The sequence below is a fragment of the Strix aluco genome, chromosome 4 (assembly GCF_031877795.1).
Source record: "Strix aluco isolate bStrAlu1 chromosome 4, bStrAlu1.hap1, whole genome shotgun sequence".
In the NCBI taxonomy this organism is placed as follows: Eukaryota; Metazoa; Chordata; class Aves; order Strigiformes; family Strigidae; genus Strix; species Strix aluco.
In genome coordinates, this window is record NC_133934.1 from 114,973,397 (window position 1) to 114,998,932 (window position 25,536).

Below are 25,536 nucleotides of genomic sequence, written 5' to 3' on the forward strand. Positions count from 1 at the left end.
ATATTTAATATTCAAAAGATGAAATCTTGTTTATAGATGGTAGGGAAAAGAAGGATTTGAATAAATCTTAAAGTCTTTGAGTCTCAGTGAAATCTTTTCTGGACCACAGAAACCACAACAATCCTATTTTATCTGGAAGAAAAAGGAGGCTGCTATGAGACATATTAGCTGTGCACAGAGATCAGAGGGGATTGTCTTCCTCTCTAGCTACTCACAAAGCCCTTGCTAGTTTTTCATGCTGGGTAACACCTTGCTGGGAGTATCCTCCACACACTATTGGGAGTAACGTATTCCTCCCACCAACTACTATTTATATTGTCAGTCGCCCTTTGGATTCAACAGAGCTTTCTGAGCAGTAAAAGACCACACAGCATATGGGTAACACTCTGCCAAACTATACATATTCACAGAGTGATTTACTGGGAAAGAATTGCTGGTGTGTCACACTGGCAAAATTACACTTTTCTGCAGTTTAAGACAAAACTGCCGTGAGACCAGAACAAGCAAGGGCAATACGTGTGTGTTGCTGCCTAGTTGTGTCTCTGCTGGGAGCTTGTGCCAGCACAGGTCTGAGGCTGGGCAATAGGCAACTGATAAGTCAGCAGTTGACCTAAAGACCGTCTGTTCTCTAATGAACAAGTGTTTTTGGATGCATATGCAACTCTGCAAGACTTGACAGTGATTATGTAGTCCAGGTTCTCACCAATCTATTTGTCAAAAGTCCTGTGACTCTTGAGTACCTGGGGTTAGATACTGCAGAGGCAGGCTCAGCTGCTTGTTCCAAACATTCAAACGATTTTTGTTATAAGTCTCTTTCATCCTTTTGCAGTTCTTGTGGGGCTGGCAACACCTCTGCTTCAGTGGCTGCTTTTCCTCTTACTTATTTTCCCCAGTCTGGTTTAGGAAAACTTCGGTGACCATGGAGCAACCAGTCATCTTAATTTTTGGTTTGTTTTGGGCCTAGGTTCCCTGTGCTAACTATGGTTCTTTCCAGTGACAAGCTCCTTGGTACAGCAATAGTCCTTGATTAGGTAATGCCCATTTGACATGCCTTGCCCCATTTTAGCAATGTTTGTAACTCGGTCACAGCTGAGCTTCAAAGTGATCTGTAAGATATGATGGGCAGGATTGCAGTACCAAGAGATCAGGTTCCAGGAAGGAAACTAGTGATTTAATTAAGTGTATCTGTACCAGGTTCCCAGTAAGAAATTTTTTGAACTGAGTTTCTTGCCTTCCTCAAACAAGGTAGTAACCAAATAGATACATTTCACTCCAGGCCCTGTGAATTTCTGTCCTCAGCTAGTGGCTACCCATTTGGTTTCTCAAGGGCAGAGACAGGATATTTACACCTGTCTTGAAGGAGCTAGTTGAGGTCAGTCAGTAATACCATCCAGGATGGAGTCTGATGAGAAGAATTAGGGTAAAAAGTGTTACTTTAAGAAAATATTTGGGCTGTACGTGATTTAACCTCTTCCACGTTTCTTAGACTGAACAAAATACCAGTGTATCAATAGTGCAGGAGATACAGAGATTTTCAAGGATCTATATTTCTTCTGAAGTCTCACTGTGAAATTACTCATAACACATAAACTAACATGCTCTAACAGTTATAAAACAGCTCTTTATACATTCTATTGAACATAGTTTGTCAACGAGATGATTCATCAAGGTGGCTGCTGCTTCTCCCACTCAAAGAGTGCACATTATAATTGAAATCATCTGGATGCAAACACCCTGACGGCTCCACACCTACACTTTTTATAAGCCTGACCCTTTTCTTAGAGAACTAGACCTATGCAATTGTTCATATGGGAGGATTCCTGTAGTGAAAGCATCTTGGGAATTTATGTATTCCTGCGTCTCACCTGAGGTGAGATGGGTACATTACTGTATGAGATGACTAAAGCAGTAAAGCTGTAGTATTTTATAACACAGGGCTGAAGTATCTCCTTTATATTTTCAGCTTCGCAGTCAAGCACTGTCTAATTGTCCTTGAACACACATAATTGTCTGTTAATAAGACATCTTACTATGGAAACTTTTATAGAAAATGAAAAAAAACTATGAAACACTGTAGTAGTGTGTCCAGAGAAGTACTATCAGTTTTCAGTAACAGGTAAAACAATGACCCATGAGTAGCATGAATCCTGCTTTATTCCAGGGGATGGAGTAAATGACCTTTAAAAGTCACCCCCAGCCTTCTTTCCTGTGATTCTCTGACTCACAGCAGAGGAATATTTTCATTCTCAATAATTTATTTGGCCTGTGTTTTTACATACAAGAACTCAAGCACTGCAGCAAGGGGTGGTTGGTGTTTGCCTAGTCCCTGTGGAGCCAGCAGGTGTCATCAGAACCTTTATTTCTCTGATGGGAAGAAGGATAATTTTATGTGTTTGGACATCTGCCCTTCCCCGTGCCTTACTAAGTTTGTATCATGAGTTGGACTTAAGCAGGCAGGAGACACAAACTTAAAAAAATGGCACTGGAAGATATGTCTGTTCCCCTGGGAGGGGATCTCAAAGTTTCTCCAGTAGATGTGAAATGCAGGTGCATTTCTACTTTAAATTACTGAAAAAAAATCAACTTTAAAGACAGGAGTTATAAAGTGTCTAAGAGATTAGTATGTCTAAGGGGAAAAAAACTTACTGCATCTTCAAAGTGGCAGAAAATACAGACATCAATGACTTCTGATCACCTGAACCTGGAATATATTTTCCTACTATTCCTTGTCCAAATTCCATGTTTACATGCGCTGTGTATGCATCTCCTTATTGCTGTGATAATCAAGTTGAGTTCCTGTGACTTGCAGTCTTTGACTGTCTGGCCTGAAGCAATTATGTGATGTAATGAAGAAATCTCTGCACTTTGGCCTCTGTAAAAGACAAGCAAAAGATGTTCTCCTGCATTTCTGAAATGTGCTGAGGTTTACTAACTACCAAATGGATGCAAGTTAGTGTTATCCACATTGCCCAGAATGGCTGACAAAAGGCTCTGCATTGTGGGGTTGGGGTTTTTGTTTGTTTTTTTCCTTTTAAGTAGTGATATCAATACAGTAACCTGCTACAGGTCGGTACGAGTTTTCATGGCTTGAGTGTTGGCTTCCCGTAGGCTGCATGTGGTGGGTATTCCAGGAGTTAGTTTTCATACAGGACTTGGTGTCCTTATTTAAACTGCTTTAGCACTTTACCTGGTCTTCCATGAGACAAGCCAGTATCCATGTGCTTCTATTCATTGATGCATGCTGGTCTTGAGCCCAGTCCCTTCTTGAGATTTTTAAAGACAGTATCTGAGTTTAGCTGAAAACAATAAAACTGAAGTGGACAAGCAAGGGCAGATAAACAGATCTTTAAGAACACATGAACATTTTCTTCAAATACCATATGAAGCTGTCATTTGGCAACAACATAGTTCTCATGAGTTTGAGTTAAAAGGATAATAAATTGCACACTGCTACATGCAAGAGATATCCATAATGATCAGTCTCAAATGTGAGGCCAGAGACACTGGATACTTATGTCTGTCACTTGATCATATATATTTTCAAGAAGCAGACATATTATACTAAAAATCCACTATCAGTTGAAAATTTGTAACTAATATTTCCATTGTTTCTTTCCCATAAGTAAAAATATTTAGACAGTGAAATAGTTAAATGGACAGCAACCCCTGTCTGTGAGCTGTGTGGGGACTCAAATATGGTTTTCTTTATGTTTCATAAGAATATTGCATTTAATATGTGGGCAGTGCCAGATGTGAAGTGTTAATTATTCATTTCCTTGATTTAAGTGCTAATGTCACTTAGCAACCTTACTCATCTTTGAAATGGAACTTTTTAAGGATGCACATACATTGCTAGTGAGAATAACATTTATATTAAAAAAATTATTTGGGAAATGGAACAAATGCATGAATCTCTTCACTTCTGATGGGAACCAGGTAAAAAGTTGATAGTTCTTTTGAGAGGTTTCCTTCAGACCATTACAGCATTTGATTGCTTTTCCCAGTTCCGGATATTTTCTGGCTAAAGTTCCATTCAACTTTGTAACTGTGACTGAATTTTCAGCTTGGTTTTTTTTAAGAAAATTCAGGTTACACTTTCTCTCTCATTCTCACTCTCTCTCCTTCTCTCCATTCCATTTATATATTTTGAAAGTATCTCTTTTTGCATCCAATCTGACAAAAGGTAAAGGTCTGAAACATACCAAATTCATACAAGTTTAATGATGTTGAATGACCTGATCTAGGACAGAGACACTTTACAGCCTGCACTGTGGGAGGAGCTGATTGTGGGAGGCACTGGCCTGCCAGCCTTGCACAGCCTCTGAGAAAGTGCTAGGCTTTGATGAAAAACAGGCCTTGGAAGAAAGATAAGAGGCTGTTGAGTTATGCCAAGGTGGCAGGGAAAAACAACGGACAGCTGCAACACTAAACTGTGGAAAAGTACTGAACTGCGAGAAGATGCTACCGCAAGAACAGCGCATGAACAAGAGAGTGATTGGCCTGCACAGCGCGTGTTAGAGTGGCCTTATGCTGATAGGAGAAAAAGTTGATAGCTGTCTAATTGCTGATTTGTTAACTATGAAGTAAGAGCTTTTCTGACAGCATCCGAGAGCATAAGTATGTATCATTGTAACAATAAACTCTCTCTTTCTTTCTGGATTTCATCGGGAGTCCATGCCTCAGTTGCCACAGCTGATGAGCTTGTCTTTGCTAGACATCAAAGAATCCACACCAGAGCAGCTATGGAAACCAGGTTGCACTGAATCTGTAGACCAGATAACTATTTATATATAGAAAAAAAAGTGCATCGTTTTTTTTTTGGATATTTATTTTTATGCTGTTAAGTTAGGCCCATCAGTGTGTTGGAGGTAAATGAAACCTTAATATTCCCTTGCTGGATAACAAAGAGTAGCAGGATATGTTCATGTTGAGCAGTTTTTATATAAGTATCCACACCTAGAGGGTGACAGAACAGCTGGAAGGAAGGAAGAAGAAAAGGAAGACAATCAAGGTAGCAGGAGGCTGAGACTTTATTGAACAGAGCTCAGAAATAGTAACTGTCCTTGGAGCCACTCAAAACCTGGCCCAAGATTTCATCACTCCATGAAGCGTAACTGGTCATTCGAGATCTGTTCCTTAGCTAGTGACAGCATTTTTCCACGTGGTTGGTGCTGGCAGTGCAGTCTCTTTGGACACTGACTCACTTGGAGTAGAAAGTTGTGTTCCCACAGGATGTGGACCATGGGCCAACTTGAAGCACCTTCACCATCAGGGCCTTTGTGAAGATTTAGCTGTAGGTTAGTCTTGCTTTTCTGTGTGGCAGCCATAAGCACAGTATCAGCACCGCTCTATATGCCTTTTCTTGGAAAGATTCCCGGTCTCCTACAGTTGGGATTTTGTGCCAAACTGAAGTATTTAAAAGCCTGTAATACACTGTATTATATATTCCTTTCAAGAGTGGTGTCTCCAGCGTGGGAGCAGTCTTCAGACACTTCCTGGGTCTGTGGCCAGATCAGAATAAGACACTGAACACATTGAAGACATCCTTCTTACCTCCCAGAAAGCCTCATCTAGGATCTTCAGTTTTCTTCTTAGTCATTTTTGATTGAAAGCACCTATTTTGCTCCCCCTATAATGAAACAATTTTTGGATCCCACTGAAGTCACTCCATACTGAATGATAGTAACCTTGGTCAGCGTCTGATTATAGAATGAATATGAGATTTCTGCATCATATAATTTGCCTTTGATAGGGGTATTCATTTTTCTTTTTGGCATTGTAATGAGCATGGAAGCATTTGCATTGACAGGAGGTTTAAATTACAATTCACCACCCATTCTTCTTCAGTGAGCAGCGGTGTCTTCAAGTTGCAGTCATTGTCCTTCTAAAGGACATCCAGTCCTGTGGTCAGACTTCTTGTCAGCCAACATTTCTATTTAGTAGAAGATAAATGTAGGTTGAATATGATACTTCAACTACATTTTATTGAGTGAGTGGCTATATTTAACAAGACTTTGCTCTCTCTGACCAACAGGAAAACAAGTGCTCTTGTGAACACCAGTGCAGTAATATCATGAAATCGAGGACTCTGTATCAAGAGAACGTTTGAGAGCAGACTTTAGCCTTTAGCATCATGGTTCATACACTTGCCACCCAAACTCATGTCTTCAGCTTGACCCTAGTTATCTTATAGCTTAGCCACATCATACCCGTAATAGGCATTGGAAGATCTGAGCTTGGACACTTGGACTGCAGTCCCTTTCTATAGTAAGAATTGGACCTACTCTGATAGTTGTGGTAGGTCAGACCCAGTGATAATCCACCTTGTCTGTACTCCATACAGGTTGGACTGTATAGGCAAATGTCTTTGCTTCTGACATGCTCCAGACATCAGGTCTCAAATCCTTAGACTTGTATATAAGTAATGTGGACTGTATGTGACAATGTGCTCAGATGCTCAGACTCCTGCGATTGTGTACCAGATCCAATTGTTCTTCCCAGGTAACGTGTAATGAGATGAGCTACAGAAGAGGGATGTCTGCTAGCGGACACATCAGAAGCACTGAAGAGGACATGAAAAATAGAGAACTGGTGGTTTTGGTCTGAATAAAGGAACCTACAAGATACAGATCATTAAAATAATAAAGAGAGAAAAATTAACAGTCTTTTCAGTGTGGATAAGTTTTATCATTGTATCAGTAAAATTTAACTGACATAAGACTGTCTACATGAGAAAATAATGCAGTGAAACTCTGATGGGAAAATGTATGTTACTACCTTGTGTGGACTTTCATTCCAGCATAAGAGTGACTTTTTGGTTGAGCTTAAACTCTTGGCCAGGTGACAAATTTAAAAGGATGTCTTATACCAGAACAAAACTTTCTGTACAGGCCATTTTCATTCTAGAACTATATTGCTTTAAACTAATCCTTTAGATCATAGCAGAAGCTTGTTCTTGTGCACATACAATTTTAATGTGAAGGTCGAATTATTCATCAAATATAATTTTTGGAAATCAGTGCAACTGTTTCTGCCTTTTTGACTAAAATTCAACATATGAAGCCTTGCAAAACTCACAGCTTCCACTGCTAGCCAGCACCACAGGAGTAGATATACTGCCCATCCTGTGTCTGTGAGACTCACACACTTACCTGATTTACAGAGCAGCTCTTAGCCTAGGCACGCCTGGACCGGCCATGGCGTGATGGGTTTTGAGTTCTTACTGAGAGCTGAGCCAGTGAGAGACCCATGTAGGAGCAATTACACTGGTACAGCTGTGCCTATAGCAGTACAGCCTGTGCTGCTCAGGGGAAGTGGCATAAACAGCCTCCGTATGAAGCAGTTGTATAATGACATAACTGTATTACTTCACTGAGCAGGCTGTGGGTTTAACTGTCCTTGCTCAGGCAAGAACCAATTTAGTAATTAATTATGCACATGCTGCAGTGTATGTTGGTAACAGCACATCTAGTTCAAGTAGATGTGATAGATCCAAGTGTTGAGGCCAGTCTGCAGCATGACACTGAAAGCCTGCAAGCGAACAAGCTCTAACAGAGAGAATTGCAAAAGCAAAAGTTGAAGCCAGGCTGGAAATTTGGTCCTAAGCACCCATGAAATGTAAATACTTCTCTTTTTCAGTTCTGCTGAAAGGAAAAATAAGCTGTGCAATGGAGCCTTTGTGCAGAGTTTTATCTCCTAGTTTAAAATCAAGCAATAGGGCATGAGGGTAGGAGTGTGCAAAGTCAGCATGCTTGCTGCAATGCAAACATGAGGGTTATCTTAAATTTACCCTGAGAGACTGGAAAACAAAGATATCAGCTAGCAAAGCATTTTCTCATAGAATCTCCACTGTGCATTGAGAGCGTCTTAGCCACAATCTTCTATAATTTGATTTTATTATAAAAACAGCACCTAACACTTTTGTGACACCAAAACATACAAGATGAGTGTATCTGCATTTGTGTGTGAATGCATCTGTAGGAAGGAAATACAATGACATTGAACATAGCTAAATGCCAGGACATGAAGCAAACTGATGCAGAGCTGGATAGACCCAGGCTGTGTCCCTTTATTAGCCAGGGTTTGCTCAGAAATGGTGGCAAATTGAAGCCAACCTGAGAGCAGATCTGGGGAAGGGAGCTGAGAAGAAAGCATGCCTTGGTGGAGCACACTCCACCCAGGGGACCCTGCTGGCATGTCAAGCAGCACCAACACTGCTCAGTGGTGGTGGGGAGCAGGTGGGAAGGAGCAGAGTCCTAAACCCCACCGTTCCTTCTCTCATCTCAATGCATTTGAGCTAGGGAGAAACCTCTGTTACAAAGTGCTGTCATCTGAGTCTCCCAGTAATCTCAAAAATGTCCAGATTTTGTGCTGCCTTGTTGTACAGTCTTGGTCACTTCCTCATCTGCATGGGGTGTGAGACTCACCTCTTCTTGAAGTGCTCAAGGCATTGAGATACGCCCTGTGTGGGTAAATGTAACCTGCATTGGTTACAATATGATATACATGGTAGGCAGAACTAAGCTGAAATAAAATGTGCTTGGCTGTCTTGAAGTGTCTATTTTTGATTCTGCAATGATATCGTGAACCCAGTTGTCATATCCAAAAAATATGGGGTTTGCTCATACCAGATTAAAAGAAACATTTGGAGGTTGGTGTTTCTTCTGCAGGGGAGATCGTGCTTCCGAATGTGGCAACAAACACACTTATACTCCTGACTTCAGACTTCCAGCTTCATGGAAGTTTCTCCTTTCCCCTGCCATCCCCATCTGTGCTACCTGGGGAAGGACAGCACTGTCAGGGGCATGGGGCAGATGGCACTGGGGATCTTGCATCACAGCCAGTGGCTCTCTGCTTGGCAGTGAGGCTGGGAGCTGCAACCCCATGGCTCCTTCCACCTGGGCTCCTGTTTATCCTCAGCTCTCATCACAGGGATACCCCTGGTTTCTCAACCCAAGTGGCCTTGCATGTAGCCAGGCTCATCACCCAGCACTGCCAGTCCTGGTGGCCATGGGCAGAAGCAGACCAAGCTAACCTCCCATACTAAAAAGGGAGGCAGAGCTTTGCTGCAGCTGCCAGATTAAACACACCCTTTTTTTCTTAAACTTTGCATTTGTATTTCACTATAATCTGGAACCATTAGAAAGTTTTTCTTCTGTGACCAGAGGAAGCCAACTTCATGAGGAAAAATGCATACGAGATCTGCCTTTTTGGGAAGACTGCTGAGTCAGCCAGTCTTCCCTGACTGATGCTGGTGGGCTACATGGGATGGCATCACCCTCACTGCCCAGCATGACCAGCTGAGCTCATTGCCACTGCAAAGCCACCCCAGAAGTGTATCTCTTCCTCACTACTGTATGAGGAACTCAGGATATATTTTGAGAATATATGAAAAATAAATCCCTCTAGTATATATTGCTAAAGCTTTTGTTAAAGTTTTGGATGTTATACAAATATTAAGTCATGCTAGATTTTTACCTGTGGCCAAACACATTACCTTAGTTAAACAGTTATCTCCCTTGTTTTGAAGCCAGCTATTTCAACACACTAGGTAGTCTGGTAATCTCTCAGCTGCATCGTTTAGCAGACAAATAGCTTCTCTGTGTAAAAAAACATAGCAAACCCAGGGATATAAAATAATGGATAGAACTAGATCAAGCTGTAACACAAGTAGTTAAAATTCATATATTCAGATTGCCTGGAGAGTGATCACAAACACAACCAGAATCTCATGCTGGTCTCCTACAACCAGTAACCCTCACAACCACATTCACCCCTGGCCTTCAACAAGCTGTCCTTAAAAATGCTGGCTGTCATCAATGCCCCAACACCAACAAAACTGTATGTTTCAACACCAGTTCTGATGAGAGGCTGGGTGCTCTGGGAGTGGTGATTTTGACACACGTGAATGAGCACACAGGGGTTTTGTCACAGCAACTTCTGTGTAGCTGTCACAGAAGGACAGTCGCAGTTATTTACAGCTGGGAAGATCTGTTTTTAAATAGTTTTGCCATGTAACCATGAAGAAAGCAACCTAATAGAGTTTTTAGCTGTGATTTTTACCTCCTCTGGGTGAACTGCTGTCAGTGAGTAGAGGTATGCTGATGCCTTCCACTAATCTGTAGCAGACTGGCTCAGTTAGTGAAGATAAGACAGAATAAATAATGATGAAATATTATTTCTTATGGCTATCCAGGAAAAAAAAAGAAGTGCTTTTAGTCAAGTTGCTAAATATCTAGTGACTGAATAACAGAATATCAGTATATCAGATAAGATAAGGAGGCAAAGAAAAAGAAGTCATACTGATGCCTCTTGTACTGCCTTCCTTGGTTTCCAGACTAACAAAGCAATTTGAAAGACTGCCCATGGGACACATCTCCTCTGACCACCTCAACAGAGCGCAGGGGAGCCTGTTAGCCCTGGAGTAGTCACCCAGAAGGTTCCTGGGCTGCACGTCATAGCCTCCTGCCTGGGGGTGTCCCCTTGCACCCCGAGAGAGTGGGGGCAGTCAGGGTGTCCTCCCTGCGGCCTCCCAGACCTTGCCCCTCTGTGATGTGGCCAGCCTTATGCCAGCCTTCTCCATGATATCTGCTTCCCTACGGGTGATGGCATCCTCCGACTTACTGCTGAAATGAGGATTTTGGTGCAGAAGCCTCGGTGCCTTTCCCTTTTGCCAAAGAGATGAGTTGGAAAGGTCTGTTGTCACTGATAGATCATTGCAGGTGGCAGCTGCTGGTCCCTCTGTGTTGAAAGCTTCCATTTTCCCCAGCCCTTGGGTCTTGCTCAGTATCTCGGACATCCTGCAGTAATTACGATGACAGAGAGCAAGTAAGGTGTTAGTTGTGCTTGTTCACATCTGTGGTCTGCAACAGCCCCAACCTTGAGACTCAGTCAGGGGAGCGCTATGTTTTCTGGTAGCACTGTCTCTTCGCAAAAGGCCAGGGCTCTGGTCATGCTCCTCCTCCAGATTCACTCATTTCAGAGAATACCTTGCACTATATGGGGTATTTTGGTATTGCATATAGGAAGCAAGAAAGCAATAGGGCTGTTCTGTCCTTTGGCTCTACCCAGGTGGGCAGGGGGCTCACTGATATTACCAATTTTTTTGCATCAAGGTAACAGAGTAGGTGGCTTCAATTCCTACCATTCCTACCAAAATCCTATTATGGTGAAAAAAAGCATGCCTTGTACACAAAGATGAGAATTTATCAGTAGTATATTTAAAATCTTAACAGTATTACCCAAGAAGTTCTGGTCTGGTTATAATACTAAGACTTGCAGTTCAGATTATGGATCATTAAAATTAATACACATGAACTCTTTAGCATCTTCCCCATTCTCCAGTGTTATATTCACCCTTTCTCTGCCCCGCTGGTTCCTCAGGTCAATGTCTTCAGCCCTAAGGGAAGGGGACAGCAGGACAGCCATATCCTGCATCCTTCCCAGGAGGAGTACAAGGGTAGTGGGTGCAAACTCTGTGCTCTGGGGTCTGCTTGGGGTCATGTTTATACATTTGCTTGCTCTTCCTTCATTGGTTCACAGATCCACATTACACCTGAGTTTACTACCTGTGCTGTGTTTTACATACCCCGGGTACTCAATCTTTGTTCTCCTAGCTATCCCCCAAACAGGTTTTACCCAGCTCCCAAGGCTGCAATTCTTTGATGACCAGTAACTGAGTACTGGCGAGATGTTCATAGCCCTGAGGCCTCCAGTATCATCCTGTGCCTGTACTCTCAAGTCTCCTGCTATCCTCCCACTGTGCCTGTACTCCTTCATGTTTCATTCTAGGGCCATAGACACTCCGCTCTATGCAGAATAACTACTTTATATCTCCTAGTTATAGAAATATCTATATTTGTAACAATATGTAAATGTATACCATACAATCATATAAAGCTAAGGAAAGATTTGAACAAATTAAGTAATAGCACCTGATTATTGGATAATTACTGTTATAAACAAAGAAGCTAAAGCAAAACCCCAGTGTACAGTACAAGTCCAAGCAAAGCCTGACAAGTGCAGAAACCCAAGACCTGTGTTGTTAGTTTAACACGAAGCAGGTAGGTGTGTTACAAGCAGCAACACTGCTGTATTTGCAAGGCTAAAGGTTATGCTGACCCATGTCTTTCTTCATGCTGAACAAGAGCTATCATGTTACACCTGCCTGAAGTGTAAATGGGGAGTTTCTTCCTTGACTCCTCTTTATAGGGGGCCTGAAGGACATGGGGTGGAAAGTGAAGGGAGTTTCAGTTCCCTTCCTCCAGGTACAGCCTTGGACAATGGTGAGAAAAGAGCAAAATGTACCCCAAACACCTCCTTCCAGAAACAGTGTGTGAGCCGAGGAGTCAGTTCCAGTCTTGGGATGTGGTACTTGGAGTGCTTGGGGGCTGTTGGGCTACAGCCGATGGCATAGCCCTGGTGCAGTCAATGAAACGGGGCTTTCTGCCTAGCCAGGGGATGAGCAGGTCACCTAAACCTGGGATCACCACAAGCGCAGCTGTGAGTCCCATCCCCACGCTCACTAGCTGTGTCAATGGCTAATGAACCTGATCGTTAATTGCTGCTGAGATGTACCTCTGACTCGTTTATATGCACACATTGCCCATCTCACCGAATGGGAATAGGTCAGTGGCCTCAAGCCCTGCCTTTCTGCCCAGCCTTCCCCGCTCTGCCGTTGAGTGTCCTTGAGGTGGTCTGTGGGAGGCAAGGAGCCCTGTCGCCTCCTGCCCTCCATTTCCTGGGAAGGAGGAGACCAGGACGTGCTGGTGAAGCAGGCGCTACAGCCGAGCTGGCAGCGTTCACCTCCTGCACAAACAAACGGCACCGGTGGGTGGGAGGGATGAAATGTTAGCCTACAGGAGGGAGAGTGGGAGGCTGTGAAAAAGATCTGGTGTGGAGAGGAAACGCAAAGAGCAAGCGTAATAGGGAAAATCTGTTTGGTGTTGCTCGCGGCAACAAGACCAGGATTAGGAGAGTAGGACTTGGTGGATGGGGGGAGAGAGGAGAATGGGCCATATAATGAACTGTGCAGTGCAGCACAGACGTAGGCAGTGAGCAAGCTGTCTGATGCTCTTTTGTGCTAAGTGTGGTGCCTGCCTCTTCTTCAACACTGTCTCTGGCAAATCCTGCAGTGGAAAATCACAGCACGATGTCAATACACCAGGAGCTATTGCCTGATGAAGTAAGTCTGGCAGACAGCTCCCGGACGCTGATCATGACATTGGCAGGAAATCCCCTGCGGGAAGAGCAGACACCCCTCGTCACCACCACTCTGTCTTCCCATGGCTGGCACACAGGTACCACGTCACTCACTGTCCCTGCAACCTCTCCAACACATTTTACAAACACAGAGAGATCATATAAGAGATGCAGTGAGAGAATGTCGTGGTTTAACCCCAGCCAGCAACTAAGCTCCGCCCAGCCACTTGCTCACTCCCCTCCCTGGTGGGATGAGGGAGGGAATTGGAAGGGTAAAAGTGAGAAAACTCGTGGGCTGAGATAAAGACAGTTTAATAGGTAAAGCAAAAGCTGCGCGCGCAAGCAAAGCAAAACAAAGAATTCATTCAACACTTCCCATCAGCAGGCAGATGTTCAGTCATCTCCAGGAAGCTGAGGCTCCATCACACGTAATGGTTACTTGGGAAGACAAATGCCATCGCTCCGAACATCCCCCCCCCCCCTTCCATCTTCTTCCCCCAGTTTTATATGCTGAGCATGACATCATATGGTCTGGGATATCCCTTTGGTCAGCTGGGGTCAGCTGTCCCAGCTTTGTCCCCTCCCAACTTCTTGTGTTCCCCCAGCCTGCTTGCTGGTGGGGTGGTGTGAGAAGCAGAAGAGGCCTTGACTCTGTGTCAGCATGGCTCAGCAATACATAAAACATCCCTGTATTATCCACACTGTTTTCAGCACAAATCCAAAACATAACCCCGTACTAGCTACTGTGAAGAAAATTAGCTCTAGCCCAGCCAAAACCAGCACAGAGGGAAAGCACAAGCTGTGGAGTGCCAGTTCTGCGTGACAACATGTCTGCCCCTGCACCTCCTTCCTACAACCCTGTGGGCTCATTTTCCTGGAATATGGAAGGAAAACAGAATTCCCACATCCTGTTTCTGAAGAGGGCATACATCTGTGAGAGCACCAAGGTACTGAGGGTAGGAAAGAAAGGAGTCTCCTTCCCAAAATATGGATTAACAGACTGCAATATCTGATGTAGCTGATGTGAGGAATTCTCTTGATCTTCAGATCTCTCCCAGAACCACATGGGGACATCCTTCTTCCTACTGTGCCATATTTATATGGAATATAAATATTATATTTATATTTAATATAAATATATATTAATATATCAATATATTGTATAAATATATAATTGGATATATATTTTATGTGTAAATATATATAATTATAATATATAATACCTCCATCCACTCCAAAATAGTTTACAAGGCAGTGAGCAATATTTAGTCTTGCAGCTCCCACAGGATACTGGGACCTCTGTTTCTTCCACATTTCTTGATGTAAACTGAGGATCACTCTACTAAAATCAATTATGTCAGTTTTTCAACTGGTGCAAATTGGTGCGGCTCTAGAGAATTCAATACATAGCTAAGGATCTCACCTCTTTGAGCTCTCTCATCCCTAAAAGTTTTACTGTTGCTTTGCTAAATGCCCATTCTTTAACAGCAGTTAACAGTATGAGTGATAATGGCTAAGACTGACCCTATAGGTGCTGCACCATGCAGTCGTATTTCAGGAAGACAAGAACGCTGCACAGTCAGATAGGATGCCTTATGAATTATCACTGTGTGGACACCGGGCCACAAAGCCACCCAAACAGATGGAGGTGAGTGCAGGAAGGAGCCGGGAAGATGATGTAGTGCACATGCGTCTCTTTTACTGGGAGTCCTGCCATCAATGTTTGTGAGTTCATACACTTGTCTATAGAGAGACTTGTCAAAAAGCACCATGTATGATGAGAATTAACACCAGTTTTTTACTAGGAACACAGAGCAGAAATAGGGCTTTCCTTTTGACTGTGAAAGGGGAGACAGTGCTTTGCACCAGACTGATAAAATCACATTTGCTCTTAATTTCACAGAGAGCACACAAGACCTGGCTGAGGCTGTGTTAGCTTCCCAAACCGTTTGACTGCTCCCAGTGTGATTCCTGACGCCATGACACCATTTCATCTCCTTTCAAAAACCACAAATGTAGGGAATAAAGGTGCTCTTTCTGGTACCTGTTGCCAAGGCAGGTCATTTGAAAGCAGTTACCAGCCAGCCCTCAAACTGCCCTATGTCCTACCTGGGTGCCTGCCACCACCCCCTGGGTCAGGTGATGTACTTATTGGGTGCTCCCTACCTACTTTTTGGCTGTAAAAGGACAGCACTTGAAATATCTACAATTTTCTAAAGCTTCATTATATATTTTCCACAAATCTCAGCTGGCAGTATGCTTCTGTAATTGTCATCCAAATACCTCACTGCCCATCCAGCTACATCCTCCTGACCACTGCTGGATATATGTGTGAGAAGTCAGCTACTCATGCGAGCTATCTAAGTCTGTCAAATTGGCAATGCATAGTTGAAAGTCCTCAGGTTCAAGAGTGGATTTTATCCCCCTGTTCTGTTTTGAGCTGTTAAGAAACCCAGGAAGATTTGCTGCTAGATTAGTACTAAAAATGATGAAAGGTTTCTGGTGGAGAAAGCACATTTCTTTCTCTGCTGAAGACAGCTTTTCACATTCCCAGTGCTGTCTCCATTAGATGCTTCAGTTTCCTGTGATCCTGCATTGTTGATCCAACTCTTCCCATCTCTTGTTTACTTACTTATGGTAAATTACAGCCACTTCTTCTTTGTTTGCAAGAGTGTTAATCATTTTATCTGTTATTCTGGCTGACAACCACCTATTAAGCTGGAGTCGTCCGTTGTAATACAAATGTCTCTCTCTCTGAATGCTGGCAAATCTTAGGTCTTTCTTTGGCTTTCAGTCAAGTAAAAAAAACATTCTTTGCTAGCTGAATTTAAAACATTTTCCTTTCTTCCTCTTAAGCAAGCATCATGGTCAATATCAATATTTTCTGATAATGGCATAGAATGAAAACTCTTGCTAAAAAAGAACCATATACTAAGATGGTAAAAATGGAAATAAATCACATCATGCAGTTTCACATCTTCTTTAATTAGTAATAACAAGTGGAATTCATACGTCACTTCAGCTAGTGATGGTCGGGTTAACTATTTTTCCTATGAAGAGTGTACTGTTTGTATCTCTATCGAAAATCAGCATGAGGAAGGGATGGTTGAATTCAATGGTTGGAGGAAGAGACATTGTCACTATTTCAGCAGCAGTTGCTGCTGCTGCCTCAGTACCTCTCTCATCAACATCCAGAGCAGCCTTATGAACAACCTAGGAAGAAAGAAAACAGTCATTCTGGGCATAAACAGCCACCTGAGAGATGAGTCAGACCCCTTTTAAAGCAGTCCTGCTTTGGAGAATCCACTGAGAAGTGAGTAGAGGCAGCAGAGATGTGAGCTGTGTTGTTGTAGTCATGACTGCTTTAAATGAGGACCACGATGAAGTTACAGAAATGTCCTCAAAAAAACCCCCCTCCCAGACCATTTTTCCTCTGTCCCAAAGACTGAATGAAGGATGGTGGCTCCACATTTAAGAGTTTGTCTGCACCTCTGAAACTGAGTCTCCAGGGTGGGAGGACAAGCTGTGGTGTGGGTGGGAGAGTTATCGTCTCCCCTCAGAGGCCCAGGGCTTCATGTTCCTCTCATGTTCCAGATACCGCCCAAGAAATCTTGGCCAATACCAGGCTTGAAAAAACCAAGTGTGCAGTAAACTAATCTGATCTCCACCATCACTGAGGGCCAAACTCCTCTTGTAAGCTTACAGGCTGAGGCCAGGGTGAGCCTAGCAAGCTGTATTTAGCTGGTGTTTCTGTATACTACCTCAGAGGGGTTTTCCTGCAAGTCTGTGAAAGAAAGGAGACAGCCAGCAGCCACGGACTTACTTTAGAAACCTTCAGCTCTGGGGTGCCAGTGATGCCAGAGAGATCTGCCTTGTCAGTGAACACATCCACAATTCCCATCTTGCTAAGGGTGTTCGTTATTTCATAGCTCCCAGTAATAGAAAATTTGGGGAAGTAGAGGCTCACCAGGCTGTTAGGTAGAAGAGAAACAGAGAATGTGGTGAGCAGGATTTTTCACTGGGGTAAATGGTGGTGAGAAAGCTGTGTAATTCCCGTGAGTGTCAAACCCCAGGGTATTGGACCCTGAGTGTACAATGAGCACTAATTCAATTGCTCAACTGCTGGCATTTCTCATGGTGATACAAGCACTATCATTCATCAACATCATCATCATCATCATATCTGGTGTTTTGCTTCAGCAAATCTTTGAGCACTCTGCAAAGGAGGACAGTAATGAGAGCCCCTCTTTACAGGCAGAGAAGATAAGGTGCAGAGGTGACAGCCCATGTCATTCAAGCAGGTGGAGACCTCCTGAAGTGGGGCACAGACAGAGTCTGTTTGGGGAGAAGTGTGGCAAACTTCAAAGCAAAGCAGTGATTTTGGCATAACTGTGACATTTGGCATGGCTCCAGGAAAGGTCTGTACCCTGCTGCCTGCATCTTTTGACACACTATCCTCTAATAGTTTTCCTCCCATGGACTGGCCATGATTGAGCTTGCCTTTGACTGTGAGCTATCTGTAGGCAGCTCTTGCTTGGAATGCTTTCTGCTGAATTGCTCTTCATGCACTGTCTAGGGATCCTTGGAGCCTCCAAGTCACCCACTGCAGTGATTAATCTTTAGGTAGCTCAAGTCTTTTGCTGTCTCACCCAGAGACAGCTTGGGTTGAATAGCAAAACAGACAGGATCCAAATCCCATGGCTGTAGCCTTTATGTGATGCTGCCCAGTGCACTAGAAAATGATGGGACCAAGTGTATTAGTGCTGGCATCAACATAACAGTAGAACTACTATGCTATTTGGTTATCACAACCTCTCCCATGAAGAATTTATTCCTATGTTGATCTTGAAGGAATTTGCACCAAGAATTCATTTAGATAAGGATTTTCCTGATTTTGCAGCTGATAATGATACACTTTTATTTTTCATATTTGAGATATCATGCTATTAGCTCATATTCAATTTGCTACCCATTATGTTTTTATTAACTGTGCTGGCATTTCTATAATGATGCACCAAGAATCATGGGTGTGAACTGCACAGCCTTATTAGTTGTGAATCAGGGCAGAGCTTGGTAAATTAGGCATGTATTAACTTGATATTACTCATCTGCTGGTGCTAAGATCTCTTTCCTCCCAGACAAACAAGGTTGTAAAATGTGTTGGCTGATGTTAGTGTCAATGGTAGGAGCTAACAAAACCTCATTAGATTTTTATAGTTTCAAAAACAAAATGCCAGAAAATCAGGACACCCCAATTAATCATTAGCCTGTTCTAACAACCATTGTGTGCTGCAATGGTTTTTGTAAGGAAGATATTTGTGTAGGACACATCAGGTATATATGCATTGCTACAAACTGTTTAAGTTATGGTTTATTTAAGGTTTAAACATATGTCTGAGTCACGATGTGTCAGTGACATATGAGAGGTAAAACACATTAGTTGAAACCTCAATATAGGAGATTTGTCTTAGAATTGCCACCTTCCCACTCAGTCAATGGACTGTTTTAGAAACACCAATCTAGGCTTGTTATTTGGGACTTCTGGGAGTCCATCAGGATGGTCTCCGCTCTGGTAGGGGGAGCAGCAAGTCACTCATGCGTCAACAAAATAGTTAAATACAAACCAGCTGCAAGATTTTTACAGCTAGGGTGCACAAGCCAAAAATAACCCACTCAGTTCCCAGAATCAGCAAGTTCATAGTCTTTGCATTCCCAAAAAAGAAAAAAGGCTATAAATCTAGGTGCTGCTGCAGCTGACTGGCAAAAGATTACCTCTGGAAGAGATGGTCTGACCATTTCTGGATGGTTTCCTTGACCAGAGTTTGCTCTAACTGGTTCATTTTCCCTTTTGCTGGCAGAACCAGAAATGCAGTAGCACTCCCATTATAATGAAGCCGTACCACAGTGCATGACAGCTCCTCATCAAAATAGAAGTCGAATCTACCCGTCTGGTGCATCATAGGGACTTTCACAGTAGTTTCAGCATCCACAAAGAACTCCCTTTCTTCAGTATGCTCTGGTTTAAAAGGTGTTTCCCAGTTGCCTAATACAGAGAAGGAGAATGCGACTGAATATCCCATGTCCCATCCCATCATAAATTGAATTTTATGTAGCTAGCAATAATATTCACCTATTCATCCATTTGTTAAATTCAGAATTTTCAAACGTAACTTTTGAAAACTTGTATCCCAGTAAGGCAAGAATCTTTTACCTGGTCAAAAGGGTGCATTAGATTCCAAATTCACTTTATTTTTCAGATGCTGGTAATGAACTAATTAGGCTTTTTCTTCTTACCTACCACTCCTTTTCTGTTCAGGTGATCTAAGTGGCCTTTCTGTAAGTTGCCATTTAAGGGTTTACCTGACATCATCTGTCTGCTCACATACTTCATTCATTTAATTTCTACTGACTTTAATCATAAGCCTCACTTCGTAGATAAAATTAATGTAGGATCTTATATCTGAGCGCTGCTGTGTCAGGCTTAAGAGCACATCTAACCCACATCAGAAATGCACTGTGGTTCCACTTTGTTCCTTAAAATGTCCTCCCCCGTTCATCACTAGCTTGTTCCATATATAAATACGTTAGTGTGTATACATAAAGGAGTCTGATAGGAAAAAAAAGGAGTATGTAGTAAATTAGGCCATTGAATCATGCATACTTTTAAAGAGAGGCATTACAAGGATTAGGTCATGCATGAGTCTCAGCACCTTCACTGAAAATTAGAAGAACACAGGACAATCAGAGTTACAGCTAAACCCATGTAAGCAAGCTCAGGCTGCATGGGAGGCTGCAGCTTGGAGCAGAGCTCCCATGGCTGCCACAAAGAGAACGAAGCCTACGTGGCCCCTGGCTGCCTCTCTGTGCTGAGCAGGGTCCTGCCACCTCTCCACCACCTCCCATATGCCATTCTGGGCTCTTCTGGCCCAGTAAAGATCATTTGAAATTTCACCCAGAGCAATTTCCAAATGAGGTAGCTGACATTAGATCTGTTGATAAGAATGAATAACATGAATGCAAATCCTAGAGGACTTACTTTTAAAGAAAACAAAGCTAACCAGAAGCATTACAGTTTGTGGATCCATGTCCTTGACCAAATTAGTAATTTTCCCATGTGTTTTCCTCTCTACATAATCATTGATCTGCTCCTCAGCCTCTGTGGGATTGTTAAAGTCAGTGGTAAAAGCTTCCAGCTGATACAGAGCTTTGGCATCATCTAAAAACTTTTTTTGAGGTTTCAGTTTCTCTGTTAGAAAGATGGCATTCCCCATGTTGAGCTGGACCCCATTCTCGGGATGGCTCAGCATGTGGTAGAGGTTGTGGAAGCCTTCATGTATCTCTTTCTCCTGAATCTCTGTAAGGTTGAAGGTGAGTCCTTCCAGGATCTGAGTCTGAGTGGTTGATCTAGCCCCTAGGGCCAGCATTGCAAATGCAGTGGAGATGCTTACAGGAGAGAAGAAAATGTTCTTATTAGGTGCCTCCAGTGTAACTTCTTTAAAAAATTGAAATGCAAAGTCAGCATTGTTTGGCACTAGTTTGAGGCAAGCGATTGCTTCACCTCTGTGATGCATGCGGTGTTTAGGTTCATTTGGATCGTGTCCATTGTGGTGGTTGGGTGGGAGCTGACCATGGGCAACAGCATGAAGCCCAGCCAGTAGCAAACTTATGTAGAACGTGATCTTCATCTTCTTGTATTAAAATCCTGTGGAAAAAGGGAGAAGCTATTACTAAGTTATTCTGTCATTCCCACTGAATAAGAAATCTTATCTCTTTCTTTTGTCCTCTGTTTCAATGTTCTCCAACTCCTGCCGGATATTTTTTTTATTTTCCCAGGCCTCCTGTCAAATTTCTAACTCTTTCTGCTACCCTCCCCCTAAATACGTGCAAAGGCAAAATTCAGCATGGATTAGCTGAATACACAGCACCCTCAGCAGGCCAGGGAACGGATCATATCCCATCAGAAAACAACATGGCTAATCACTGAAGGTCTGCAATACCACTGTGCTTTTGACACTAATGATCTAAGACAATTCCTGGAAGCACATCATGGAAGAAGTCTGGATGTTTTGTGAGTAAAGGGAGAAAGAGGAAATAAATGCAAGTGGGCAGCAATCAGTAGCCACATACAAACAGAATTTGAGCAAACAGGCATGAATGAGATCTTTAAATAAACTTTTGGTCAGATTGAAAAGGCACCCTATTTCAGGAGAGGACAAATGGTGATGGCTGTTTTTCAGTAGCAAACTGAATATAAAGCCCTATGTCTCTAAGGAATAGGTGTTCTTTTTTTCTGAATAAAAATGTTGTAATGCTTTAAATAAGAACCTGAAGTGATGTGTAGTGTCTTAATAGCCAAACTAAACCATTGGAGTGGGTTAATTTTCAGCACAGCAGAAGGACTCAATGTCATTAAGAAAAACAAGGCCTTATTTTTATCAGATGCTCTACTGGTCAAAGGGTGATATATTTATTAACCTGTTACACTTGGCTGTGGTAGCCACATTCCTTTACAGAGCTGACACTCTGCACTGTATAAGCTCTTACAAAGGGACCTTGGAAATGTGGACATGAATGTCCCAGTGGGCCTCATTTCTGAGAAGGAATCTAGGACAAAGAAACAGTGAGAGAGTTGCAAAGAATTTGGGGAGATAATGAGCCAGATTTACTAAAACTTGTGCAAGGAGAGGCATATTAAACCAATTGCACATTTCTGTTCTGGCATGATTCAACTTGAGAGACTATTGTCATAAAGTGCTATGCTCACGGTCCTGCTTTCTCCATAACATCAGAGGGAGCAATTTATGTTAGTAGTTGAATATCCAGTTACAGTTAGACCTGCATAAGAACAACAAAACATTTTTGAGCTGTAATCAAATATTCAAACATTTATGTGTTTGATAAAAGTATTTCTAGAAAGCAGGCCTATTTGCAGTAACACCCACTGTGTTACTGACAATGGAAGAACCATAAGGGTTCTTGGTAACTACATTTTCAACTACTGTGCACAGTAGTTTTGAATTATAGTTTGGCCTCCTCTGATTTTGACATTGATACGATACTTCTCAATATATCTAGCTACTTGTAACTCAGCATAAGAGTTCCAGTTCTGAATATTTAAAACTGCTATCAGTGAGCCAATGTATTAGTCAGACTCTGAAAAGAAATCAACTCCCAAACAGAAGCATCAGAGCTAAGCCTAATCTATTTCCACATATCCAGCAGGCCGATTCAGAAGCTACCTCTGGATAAATTATTCACTGTGAACTATTCACTCAGCTGCAGTCATCATTTATTAAGAATAACATGAATACCAAAGAATGAAACATTTCATTTTAAACATAAGTCACCAACTGTTCCCTATCTCATCACATTTAACACTTATTACAAAGTACAGCAGTAAGATGGACTTTTCTATATACACATTGAACTGCCAATTTCTATTTATTTGGAATACAAAGTAGACATGGAATTTAACTGACCTGGCCTCAAATTTATGGCTAATGGATATACCTTGATTGTGCTGTAAGCATTCTATAAAATATTGGTTAGTTTTCTGAAGGTTTTTTTCGTATCCTGATATTTTTGCTCTATTTAGTTATGACATGATTGCATTTTGAGGTTAATTTATGTACTTTAATGGAATTAATTTTATTTTATTACAGCTTTGAATTCACAGATAATTAAATACAATCTGAATCATCCATCTGTTACTCACTACTGGCCAATCAAAAGCAGTCAAGACTCGTGAGTCAGCCTTCACAAAAATCTTGATAATGGTTGATTTTAAAATCATAAGATTATAAAAGACTCAGCAGCTACAGTTTCTAGAGATCTTTTTTGTTGTTTAGGCCTTGTTGAAGATACAAGTGGCCCACTCTATTAGGCCCTTCTTTGAAATGTAAAGGTACTTTTATAATTGAATTTGCATCCTGTAAACCTTTAGAATATGATTGGGGATTGTTACTTCATACTTGATATTTACTATTCCTTTTGATATTATTGTGGCTTCTAGGTTAGCAAGTGATCAGCCAGTGATAAACTGATAACAGAGATCCTTTCAGTATGAATGAGAAGATGCAGATTCTCATATGGTCTTAATGACTGAGAGATTTTCCTACCAAGCATAGTTGCTAACAATTTGTTAAAAAATGAAGAGTTGAGAACCTGTGCTAAAAAGCCCTTAGGGAATTCCCTATCTGAAGGAGCTAATTTTGCAGGAAGCTTCCTATTTTAAGACCTTTACTCATATAATCTCCAGAAAAACAGTTTGTTCATAAACATGGAAATAAAAGTGAAAAGCCCTTCAATCCTAATTCCAAACCTACATTGAGTTGTTAAATAGCCTGGGAGGAAACCCATTTACCTATCTGCCTCTTTTCTTCTTTCTGTCTATGTTATGGAATGACAATATATTTCTGATATTCAAGAAAAGATTGCTTTCATAAAGAGCTTTAAATCAAACTAGACAATGGCACAAGAGCATGCCAACACCTGGAGGACAGTGTTCCTTTAAGCAATTTATCTGTAATAGACCTGGTGATAACACTTGTGAATATATTACCTCATCATTATCACACAATCTTCCCTACCATGCAACCCAGAATTGCAGTAATTATTTTGGACAGTATATCCTAGAAAGAAAATGGAGAAAACTGGGATTAGCTGAAGTTATCCTAGACTAATTCCACCAGAAGACCTGAAAGTGAGCTGGACTAAGTTTTCTGAATGACAGAACTTGTTTCTTTGTGGATATAGCTAATTTGTCCACTTTAGGGATGATTTTTATCTCTATGATTTGGAGAGACAATTCTGAAGACAATTTTCTGCCATTAGAGTCCCATGTCAGTCCAGGAGATGAATATTCATCCCATGCTACTCCCATAAGAGGTCCTCACAATAATCTCATTTCAGACAACATGAAATTTTGAACTGCTCAAAAACATATGCAGGCACAAAATAGAAAAGCTGTTTGCTCACCAGATGGTGCTGCTTCCCTCCTGATTGCTTCTAGATGAGGAAAGCTGAGAAATCTGTTGGCCAAAAGCTGCACTGTGAGGGCACCAGGCACATCAAGATGCCCCCTCCCTCACCAGTGGTGTCTGCTGAACTAATCTCATCTACTCAAGGTCGTATCCAAAAAAAATCACCAAAGTCACAAAACACTTGATAAGTCACATCTGTGTGTGAGAAAATGACCTCAGAAGCCTACTGTCCAGGACCACTTATTCACAGAAGCACTTCACACTCACATGTGCTTTCCTGGCTCTCCAGAAAGCTCTCTGCATACCTCATTGTATATGCCTGGACACACTCGGGGGCTTTTCCAGGCTGATTAACTAGACATTTACTTCTCTTGTAATTCAGAGTTTTGATGTCTCTGCAGCTGAAGTCCCTGAGAAGATTGCAACCACAAGTCAAGGGCATTGGATTCTGCAGAGAATCCAACCAGTGTGACTATTTCTTTAAAAGTAATTATTTTTGCATCAGAAACATGGAATCCAAGTTTACACTATCCTTTAGAAATGTATATGACTGTTCACAGAGCTGTTCCCAGTGTCATCTATCTTCTGTAAGTTTAGCATTGGAGAGCTCACCCAGAAAGTGCACCCTCCAAGAGTAGCATCACACACTTCTAGGCTTCCTTTTACTTGGAAACAGTGAACATGAGCTCTCACTCTTCTACAAGGCCACCATCAGTACTTGCTGTTGAACCTGAGTTACTGCATATACTCGGAGATGAAGCATCACTGAGGCCAGAGGGTGAAAAAAGAAGATAGAAAAGAACCAGTGCAATGGTTAGGGCAGCCAGGTGGGACAGAGGAGATCTTCTCTCTGCAAAGCAGCAGCAGTCCCAAGAACAGATCAGACCAGGTTCCCAGTTTCTACTTTCCAGTGTGTACCTGACCACTTCTCGGTCTCTGGCTCCGTGGACATGTTGGCCTCACTGTGATCTTAATTGCCCTGAGCATGTGGAAAACACCATTTTCTCTCCTTCCCTCTCAATGATCCTGTAATATGATGATTAGAGCAATAAGGAGATGTCTCATCTAAAAGAGAAGCAGACCTTAGATATCCCATTCCCTAAGCAAAGATATTTCTTGTAGATCTTGAATATAAAATTCAGCAGAATCACTTAAAAAGAATCACTAATACGTTAAAAAAAAAAAAAAAAGCTGTAAGCACCCATCCTCAGGCTTTTAATGGAGCAGAGCCTATTTCCTCTAGCAGCAATTACATCTGGAAAAGACTCACTTTTAGGTGCTTAGGATTTGCTGGCTCCAGAGATCACATTGCTTCCCTGCAAGGCAACTAGACACCCCACTCTGGCTTTTAGAT

At 42.1% G+C, this 25,536-nt stretch overlaps 1 protein-coding gene across 1 annotated transcript; it reads right to left on the reverse strand.

Annotated features, from left to right (window-relative positions):
• Positions 1-16,164: 16,164 nt before the first annotated feature.
• On the reverse strand, positions 16,165-25,238 carry LOC141922429 (alpha-1-antiproteinase-like). Its single transcript, XM_074821574.1, has 5 exons — positions 25,101-25,238; positions 20,237-20,902; positions 18,973-19,243; positions 17,024-17,171; positions 16,165-16,413 (listed from the first exon to the last, which is right to left on the reverse strand). The coding sequence occupies exons 2-5, from the start codon at positions 20,883-20,885 to the stop codon at positions 16,219-16,221; spliced, it is 1,263 nt and encodes a 420-aa protein (XP_074677675.1). The 5' UTR covers positions 20,886-20,902; positions 25,101-25,238; the 3' UTR covers positions 16,165-16,218.
• Positions 25,239-25,536: the final 298 nt, after the last annotated feature.

What these genes read in the sequence shown, in the direction of transcription:
- LOC141922429 (XM_074821574.1), bottom strand. Translation starts at nt 20,885, where the DNA reads ATGAAGATCACGTTCTACATAAGTTTGCTACTGGCTGGGCTTCATGCT. An exon ending in TAGCTTTGTTTTCTTTAAAA is followed by an intron (nt 19,244 to 20,236) that starts GTAAGTCCTCTA and finishes TCTCTGTATTAG; the next exon opens with GCAACTGGGAAACACCTTTT. An exon ending in TCAGACCATCTCTTCCAGAG is followed by an intron (nt 17,172 to 18,972) that starts GTAATCTTTTGC and finishes TCTACCTAACAG; the next exon opens with CCTGGTGAGCCTCTACTTCC.